The sequence below is a fragment of the Oryza sativa genome, chromosome 1 (genome assembly GCF_034140825.1).
Source record: "Oryza sativa Japonica Group chromosome 1, ASM3414082v1".
Taxonomy (NCBI): domain Eukaryota; kingdom Viridiplantae; phylum Streptophyta; class Magnoliopsida; order Poales; family Poaceae; genus Oryza; species Oryza sativa.
In genome coordinates, this window is record NC_089035.1 from 14,089,417 (window position 1) to 14,099,279 (window position 9,863).

Here is a 9,863-nt window from a genome sequence, read left to right on the forward strand (position 1 = left end):
ATAAGAAATATGTTTAAAAGAACTCGCATGCTAACTTGAGATGATCGGATTCCTAACTTCAGCTCGTGATTTTCTCTCTACTATTATAAAAATTGAAGATGTTTTTACCGGTATTTTGGTACGTCATCCGTATATGAGTCGGTTTTTAAGTTCGTTTGCTTTTGAAAATACATATTCGTTTTTGAGTTGGTTTTAAGATCGTTCACTTTTAGTAATACAGAAGGAATTATATAAGAAATCTGTTTAAAAGAACTCGCATGCTAACTTGAGACGATTGGACTCCTAATTGCAGCTCATTATATATATATATATATATATATATATATATATATATATATATATATATATATATATATATATATATATATATATATATATATATATATATATATATATATATATATATATATATATATATATATATATATATATATATATATATATATATATCCAACCGAACTCCCACAGTAAATTTCATTTTAACTAAGCCATATAACAATAATAAGATTAAAATAGACTTCACCCGTTGCAACACACGGATTTTTTTTCTAGTATATATATATTTAGAAAATTATAAACTGCAATTAGGATTCCTTTATGTATTTCAGAAAACGAATGAACTTAAAAACCGACTCAAATACGTATATGTTTTTCCAAAAGCGAACGAAATTAAAAACCGACTCATACATGGATGACGTATCAAAGTACCGGCAAAACCATCTTCAATTTTTATAATAGTAAAGATTTAATCTTGATAATTGATTGGGATATAATAAAATTACCTCCTTTGTTCAGCAATTTCTGCTAAAAATCATGTTAGCGTATTTAAACACGAGGAACTCAAGAAAATTCCAGCATGCTCATTCCGCTTATTAATTGCATTTGCGAATTAGGATTAGCTCCATGTTAATTTAGACATTTTCTCAGGGCAATTTATTAATTAATTTGGGACTAAGGATAAAAGGGGATATTTAACTTTTCACATATGGTTGCTCTACCCGCATGTAAAAGTCTATATGCGAGTTACCCAATTGTCTACGAAAATCGGTTTTGACGGTATAAAAAAAATCATTTTTTAGTTCACATGACAGCGAACGGTCTATGTCCAGTATATCTGTCGTGCGTTCGTGCCCAAGGACGTGATTACATTCATCTGCAAAAGAATAGGAGAAAGAAGGACGTGCTTACCACAATATCGCGCCGTAGCTAGTTAGCGCAACCGCAAGAAAAAACACATAAAAATTACATAACATATAAAATTCGGTAATTTAATAACAAATACATATTTTTTGAAAAATATGTATGTATAAATTATTGTAACCTAAGATAAGACGGATCAGGTTCCCCTGACCTCCCAATAACGAAAGTTTTTTTGTAATAAAGTCATCTATTCGACTGCAGAGGGTCGTTTACATAAAATAGCAACATCATTTCTCCCCGAGAAAAAAAATAACATTAGTCTCACGGGCTATATTATTCTCCTAGATTCACGCTGTTAAAATTTAGGTATACGTAGAGGAGCTCGGTTGGCACGGTCGCGAGTTCGACTGGCGGGACCTCACCTCGACGGGATTTTTTCCGTCTTTCTTCGGGATTGTCCTTCGGGGTAGTCTCAACTAGAAATAGGGTACGCGTTTAGTGGGACTACACGTTTCCCGTGCACTGAGATCTAGTGGTCTCCAATCTCATTTCTAGCATGTGGTAAGGACGCGCAAGCGTGTGTGCGTGTGTCGTGGTGTGAGTGTGGTGTGTGTGAGTGTACGTCGTGAGTTGTACCCTTCTCAGAAATAGGGTACACACGCGTCATTCTCAGAAATAGGGTACGCGCATGCAGTGGTATTGCACGTTTCCTGTGTACTAAGACCTAGTGGTCTTCAATCTTATTCCTAGCGTATGTTAAGGACACGCTGCGTGTGTTGTGGTGTGAGTGTAGTGTATGTGAGTGTGCGTTCTGAGTATATGTCAACCATTCATTTTATTAAAAATATATATAAATATGCTCAAATATATTCGTGCTTAAATCCTTTTAGTGATAAAACAAATAAAAAACCATATAATTATTTAATTTTTAAAATAAGATGAATGGAAAAAAAATCAAATGGTGTCAAACTTAGAAAGCGGAGGAAAGTATATATGACACGACATTCCAAAACAAGTTTTTGTCGGGAGGACGTTCGGGCTGTTTTCTTTAGCTGGGGTTCCTAACTCCCCACACTCGTTTTCCGCACGCACGCTTTTTAAACTGCTAAACAATATTTTTTAAAAAATTTTCTATACGAAAGTTGCTTAAAAAATCAAATTAATTCATTTTTTTAAAAAATAGCTAATTCTTAATTAATAACGTGTTAATAGACCGCTCCGTTTTCCGTTGGAAACACCTCTTAGCGAACACACCCCTATAACGGGCTAATTAATGTAACAGCCTCAACGTAGAATCCTAGTTTAATTATGATAATCACATTCGACAAAGTGTTTTTTAAATTTTTTGGTGCTGGTCCAATCTCTATCTCTCTTTCTAATAATAATAATAATAATAATAATAATAATAATAATAATAATAATAATAATAATAATAATTTCAACATCGAAGAGAAAGAAAGTCCCTTTTCATTTTTCCCGCCTCTAGTGATCTCCCCCAAAACGCCCAAACACTTTTATTTTTTAATTTCTGATTTTGTCGCCTCCTCCTCCTTCCCCAGGAAGGAAGAAGCCTCCTCTCCCTCGCGTCGCGGCGCCTCTTCTCCCGGAAGAAACCCGCCCATTCAAAACCCACCCAAAAACTCCTCCCCAACCAAACCCCCCAAAAAACCCCCAATCCCCCCTAGCCTCCACTCTCCCTCTTCGCCCGCGCCTAGAACCTTCTAGAAGCACCTCGGCATCCCGGAAACCCGAGGAGAGGCGGCGGCGGCGTGATGTCGGCGAGGCTGCGGGTGGAGGAGCTCCGCGCCGAGCTGCAGCGCCGCGGCCTCGACGCCTCCGGCAACAAGCCAGTGCTCGTGAGTACCACCACTCCCCATTCCCCACCCTCCCCTACCACGGTTGTGGCGGGCGCACGCCATGTGCTTGTGCGTGTGCCTGCGATATTCTGAACTCCCGTGATGCATTGCGCGTTTCTGCTAGGTGCGGAGGCTGGACGCCGCCATCCGGAAAGAGGAGGAGGAGGAGGCTGCGGTGTCCGCAGCAGCGAAGGAAGAAGCAGATGCAGGTGGCGTGGTGGACGGCGAAGGGAATGGCGAGGACAAGAGGAAGAGGAAAAGACGCGGTGATGGAGAGGATGTGGATAACAGTGAATCGGACGCGGCGAAGCTGGAGGGGATGAGCTATCGTGAGCTCCAGGCACTGGCCAAGTCGAGGGGACTCGCAGCAAATGGGAGCAAGAAGGAGGTTATTGAGAGGCTGCTCTGCGCCCCTTCTGATACGGATGGTGGAGTTCAGGACAAGAAGAAAATCGCAAAAGGTTTTGCTGGTCAATTAATCTCGCATTTAACTTACCATAGGCGAAGATTGCAATTTCACCAGAATAACATTGTTTTGGTGTTTTTTTCTTGTATATTCAATTGGTGCAGATGGTGACGACAGAGTTGAGGAGTGTAGAAAGGAGAAGATTGTTACAGCCACAAGGAAAGGTGCTGCGGTTTTGGACCAGCACATCCCTGACCATATAAAAATGACCTATCATGTCTTGCAAGTGGTGTGTTAGCTCAGTTTTGCCTCTTTATTTCCTCTTATAAAAATTTCCATTATTCGCACCATAAATATTATCATCAGCAATTTAGTGCCTGATGCATTGCATTATTTTCAGTTTGGTAGAAGATTTTTATTATTCATTGATGGATCCGTCTTTTGTTGTGCTTGAAATGTAGCATGTCTAATTCTGTCAGGTATTTAAATATTAGTCCATGTTAAACTCATTATCGAATCCCTAATTTCTGTATTCAGTATAGACTGTAGCTAGAACAGTTTTGTCATCGTTTAGTACCTCGAAACTGTTGTGCTACCTGTGCCTTTTACTAATTAGTGGTTTTTATTGAAGGGTGATGAGATCTATGATGCCACCATGAACCAGACTAATGTTGGAGACAACAATAATAAGTTCTATATCATCCAAGCCTTAGGTTTGCCCATCTCTCTCTGACCGGTTGAAATAGAAAACATTTCCTCTCTTTCATGTTCCAACAATTGAGTTATATGAATTCGTTAGATGATTCTGTCTTACTTTGATAATTGTCTTGTTATTTCATCAACTTGAGTACACTTCTTTTAGAAGCAAAAGTGCACAATGCATATACTCTTCAGGGTTTTAAATCTCCTGCTATAGCTGCCGCTATCTCCCGCTATAGCTGTTTGAGAAGGGTTCTAGCTATTTGCTCTCATATACAATTTAGCCACTATAGCTCCATTTAGCCCGCTATAGCTGTTTGAGAAGCTAACCGCTAAATACCTTAGCCCGCTATTTAAAACATTGATACTCTTGGTACATAAATTCAATATTTCGATCTCTGAATAATGTATAGTGTTAGGTGGATCATGAACTGATGTTTTGGTTTTAGAATCTGATGCTGGAGGAAGCTTCATGGTTTACAATAGATGGGGGAGGGTAGGGGCACGGGGTCAAGACAAGCTACATGGTCCCTTTTCATCACGAGAACAAGCAATATATGAATTTGAGGGAAAGTTCCATGGCAAAACCAATAACCATTGGTCAGATCGCAAGAGCTTTGAATGCTATGCAAGGAAATACACCTGGCTTGAGATGGACTATGGTGAAGCAGACAGGGAAACAGTAAGATTAGTAACTGTGTTATAATTTAGCACCTATGTTGTTTTAATCCCTGACCCATTCAAATTTGTCCCAGAACAAGAAAGTCAGTCCCAGCACTGATCAGATAAAAGAAACGAAACTTGAAACTCGAATTGCAAGTTTCATATCCCTCATCTGCAACATAAGCATGATGAAGCAGCAAATGGTGGAAATAGGTAAGTTGTTTCAGTGTTGCTCTTCATGCTTATTTGAACATCATAAGATTATTATCCTGTTTACCTAAGTTGCAGTCATATGCTAGAAAAATATAGTTGACTCTAAACATAGAATCAATGATTTATCACCACCTGCATAGGGTTGACTCATGGATAATTAATTTGCGTGGTAGATCTGGTAATGAGGAAGTTATAATTGTGAGAGTTAATTTTGAAAAGTAAAACTGAGATGGGACTTAACTTAGTTAATGGCGGAATACTTGTAATCATCAGCCCAAAGAGTTGAATTAACTCAGTGAAAGAGTCCATTATCAATTTTTTATATGTATATTCCATGGTATCCCACAGGTTGATTTGCCTATTTTGATAAGTAGTTCCTGATGTTCATTTGTCAAGTTTCTGCTTTTCTGATTCATGTTGTGTAATCAATCAGGTTACAATTCTGATAAACTTCCTCTTGGAAAGCTAAGTAAATCCACAATATTTAAGGTGAGTTATTTCTATTCTTTTTATTGGTAATTATCATGTGTAGGTATAAGCCTACAAGTTGAAGAACAAGCCATGTAAACAGCTTGCACTTGATCTCTAACAATCTACCCAGAAGTTAACATAACCATGTGCTCTAAAAGTTGTGGTTTATGCATATTTCAGTGTTGTATGTATTAACGGTTTGGATTTCATGGCCTTGGTTTTGTATTGCACTCATACCAACCTTCTTTTTTCTGACGATGATGATGTCTACAGGGTTATGATGTTTTAAAGAGGATTTCCAATGTTATTTCGAGGGCAGACAGGAGACAGCTTGAACAATTGACTGGGTGGGTCCATGCGTTTCTTTTTATTATTATTGGTCACAACTCACAAGTAACAAACATATATCAAATAATATGATGCCTGTGTTGACATCCCGTTTCACATCTTTAATGTTTTGATGACCTGCCATTTTTCAAAATGCTGGAATTTTAATAATTTGTTACATAAATGTTCTAATTGTTGTGTGCTCTGTAATATATAGCATCATGGTGATTGTTTGATGGAAATTAGTTTGACTTTGAGTGCCCCTTTCATCCTTAACTGAAAAGGATTTCAACTCACTTCAGTTTTCTTTCAAATGGTTTGATCTTCGGATTGTGATGACTGTTTGTGTATGTTTGTTAGTTTCTAGATACAATTTATTTTGTGATTTTGTTTGTCAGATGATTCTAGTTGTGGAATGCATGATACATGTGGCTCTCAACACTACATTTATCCTTTAAAGGCCTTTTTTTTAATTTAATGAGATTGTCTTATGCTGCCTCTGGTTGCAGGGAATTCTACACTGTGATCCCTCATGACTTCGGTTTTAAGAAAATGCGTGAGCTTCAAACTTTCTAACTATTGAACTTCTTAGTTCTTACCATGACTTACTCCCTCCGTCCCACAAAAAAAAAATGAATCTAGGACTGGATGGTATGTCCAGATTCGTAGTACTAGTTGGTTTTTTATGGGACGGGGGGAGTAAGTAGTTAACACAGGCAGCTCTGTTTTGGGCCTTTATGTAGGACTGTCTGACCTACTTAATTTATCTGACAGGTGAATTTATTATTGACACTCCTCAGAAGCTAAAAGCTAAGCTGGAAATGGTAATAAGCTACTTTCTTTCACATAATTGTTCCACTAATAAGGGCCTCTTCATTCTGTATGAATATCTATGGTATTATTTTATTTCTATTAGGCCCTATGTTATCGTGTCTATCTTGTACAATACTTTGTAACGATGAAATTCACCTGTCATTGTTATCTAAAAGTCTACTAGAGTTGTTGAATTGTGTTGTAGTTCCACATCCTTTTTCAGATCATTCACATTCATATTGTTAATGTGTAGGTTGTCTGTAATGTATGTTCCTGTACTTGACAACCATTATGTCTATTACAATTTACAACCCATGTATGTTGAAAGATGTTCATGCTATTAGCTTTCTTGCTCTTTGAAAGGTTGAAGCCCTTGGTGAGATTGAGATTGCAACCAAGCTTCTGGAGGATGATTCAACCGACCAGGTATGTTATGAAAATACTGCGATGTAGTGATATGGAACTATGGACCTGTGGGTTCTGTTCATTTGAAAATCTTTGTTTATATTAGAATCTTCAAGTTTGTAGTTGGTGTGATTATATTAGCGTTCCAGTATGCTCATCCTAGGACCGTTTTTATCATTGTTTAAGTAACTAAAATATTCCTCGTAATTTTACAACCTTGCACTGTTGGAACATAATGTGGCATGTTTCCATATGTAGGATGATCCATTGTATGCTCGATACAAGCAACTTAGCTGTGACTTTACACCTTTGGAAGTTGGTTCTGAAGAATACTCTATGGTAAGATTGCTACCAAGAATTTATATGTTCAATAATTTTTGGACATTACTTGCCAGTGACAAGGTTCATCAAGATAGTATTATTTGTCATTTTTAATTTGAATATGGCAACATTCTTCTCATTTCTTTCTTGGCTAGGAAAGAGGTAATTTCTGTGAGTTTGTTATGAACAGAAACTAATGTAGAATGAGTTTTTCATTATGTCTATCAACCCTTTATTTATGTTATTGTTCATGTTTGTCATGCTTTGACCTTGTTCGAAAATTATGCTGTCCAGATAAAAACATATTTGGCAAATACCCATGGAAAAACGCACACAAGCTATACTGTTGACGTAGTGCAAATATTTAAGGTGTCAAGGCATGGTGAAATGGAACGGTTTCAGAAAGTGAGTGGATCTTCCTGATCTACTAAGCCAACCAAAATAGCTGTACTCTAGTTGTGGAATGAGTAATTTTTGAAATGTTCTTGCAGTTTGCTACTGCAGGCAATAGGATGCTTTTATGGCATGGTTCTCGGTTGACTAACTGGGCCGGCATTCTGTCTCAAGGTAATTTATCTATCTGAAAAATTGTATTTATATGTAGAGAACTTTCATTATATGTATAGAAGATAACTTAGCTCCAGCTTTCTTCATGAGTTATGAATACGATCTACTTATTTGCTCTTCCTGTAGTTATGATAAATAACCATTTAAGTTATTCTTTTGAAGGAAATACAATATCAATGTTATCTTCATCGGCGCTGGTATTGATGCGTCATTTTCATCTATTTGCATTTAATAGGAGCTTCCCTGCACAATTGTAACTTCCCTTTCTGTTGCTGAAACATTTACTTAGTATGTAAAACTGATAAGGAATTTGCTTGTTTCCTTAGAGATGCCAGATTATTGTGTGCTATTTGGAACTCCTTAAATGTTGGAACAACTACAAAATGGATTGATGATATTATAATTAATACTATTACACTTCTCCAGGTTTGCGAATTGCTCCTCCTGAAGCACCTGTTACTGGCTACATGTTTGGGAAAGGAGTATACTTTGCTGATATGTTTTCCAAGAGTGCAAATTATTGCTATGCTTCAGAAGCCTGCAGGTCCGGTGTGCTGCTTCTATGTGAGGTATGTGTGCTGTGCTTGCATTAAGGTATTATAAGTTGATGAAGGCATGATGTGCACAGTGGCGGATCCAGAAAGAAATAGCAGTGGAGTCTGAGCAAACTAGATAGAGTTACAGTCCCCCCTCTCATCTATATATGGTAAAAAATTTTAGTGGAGTCTTCGTGGGGTCTCTCATATTCTTCACGCTAGTAGTGGGGGCTCGAGACCCCGCCGCCCCCATGCTGGATCCATCCCTGGTTGTGCGCTCCTAAGCCTCCCCTTTTTGGTTCATTGATTGTATCATTTACCTTATTTCATCTATTATTCATTCTCAAGAGTTTGGGCTATTCAGTTCTCCCTGCTTCCGTTTTGAGTGTGAGTTGTCTACTGAGTTTGTTCTTGTGTTGCTAATGTTTGTTTCAACTTGCATCTCACAGGTTGCACTCGGTGAGATGAATGAGCTACTAAATGCAGATTATGATGCCAATAACCTGCCAAAGGGAAAGCTAAGGTCAGTTTCTAACGTGATTCTTTTAATAAGCCCCTGATGTTCGCTTGCTGAATTGGAAAGTACACTATTTTTCTTCCGAGGATGATTATACATAAGTAATTCATGTATTCGTGGAATTAACTTGTTTTTTAAATGGAAGCAACAATGCAGCCTATACAATTGCAGGTGTACACAACTGCATGGCTTTGGGAAAAATAGCTTAAATGATAAAAATAAAAAAATAATAAGCTAGATCAAGTTAAGTATTACAACGCCTGTGATTAGACAAGGGTAATTTGTTTATGCCGTTTCAAGTGTGTAAACCTAATGACAATCGGAACCCCCTTGTGACGGAGACTTTAATCTATTTCATTTCGGACTATGTAAAATGATTTATACAAACTAATAAAAAAGTGTTGTGTTGGTGCTGCTACTTGATATGACATGAATTTCTGGTTGCAACTGTCTTGACACAGCACGAAAGGAGTTGGCCAAACAGAACCGAACACAGCAGAGTCGAAGATCACGGATGATGGTGTGGTTGTTCCACTTGGAAAACCTAAGGCAGAGCCTTCAAAAAGGGTATGTTTCGTCAAAACCAATCCTACCAGCAATACGTTCGAGCTATGATTTAACTGGTTACCCATCTTCTGTTTGACTGCAGGGTAGCTTGCTGTACAATGAGTTCATAGTTTATAACGTAGATCAGATAAGGATGCGGTACGTTCTCCATGTTTCCTTCAACTTCAAGAAACGGTAGACAAAAGTTGTAGTCAGCACGGAGATGAAACCGTACCATCTCAGTACTTGTAAGGTTATGTCATTGGGTGGTACATATATTTGTGAACAACTGAGTCAGGCTGTTAGCCTTCCTAGCATTTTGATGTCGTGATGCTGTGACATGTGTGTATATATGAACCATCGCAATGCATTTTCTGTTTGAT

At 37.8% G+C, this 9,863-nt stretch overlaps 1 protein-coding gene across 1 annotated transcript; it reads left to right on the forward strand.

Annotated features, from left to right (window-relative positions):
- Window positions 1-2,740: 2,740 nt before the first annotated feature.
- Window positions 2,741-9,863, forward strand: LOC4326479 (poly [ADP-ribose] polymerase 2-A). Its single transcript, NM_001398000.1, has 18 exons — window positions 2,741-2,996; window positions 3,121-3,457; window positions 3,567-3,691; window positions 4,034-4,115; window positions 4,551-4,783; window positions 4,857-4,977; window positions 5,411-5,466; window positions 5,722-5,795; window positions 6,285-6,331; window positions 6,550-6,599; window positions 6,952-7,014; window positions 7,252-7,332; window positions 7,609-7,719; window positions 7,806-7,881; window positions 8,308-8,450; window positions 8,867-8,940; window positions 9,396-9,501; window positions 9,584-9,863. The coding sequence occupies exons 1-18, from the start codon at window positions 2,913-2,915 to the stop codon at window positions 9,677-9,679; spliced, it is 1,959 nt and encodes a 652-aa protein (NP_001384929.1). The 5' UTR covers window positions 2,741-2,912; the 3' UTR covers window positions 9,680-9,863.

Bases quoted from the DNA above. Each gene is read 5' to 3' on its own strand.
- LOC4326479 (NM_001398000.1), top strand. From the start codon at position 2,913: ATGTCGGCGAGGCTGCGGGTGGAGGAGCTCCGCGCCGAGCTGCAGCGC. The intron at 2,997-3,120 runs GTGAGTACCACC...CGTTTCTGCTAG, and splicing joins CCGGCAACAAGCCAGTGCTC to GTGCGGAGGCTGGACGCCGC. The intron at 6,332-6,549 runs GTGAGCTTCAAA...TTTATCTGACAG, and splicing joins CTTCGGTTTTAAGAAAATGC to GTGAATTTATTATTGACACT.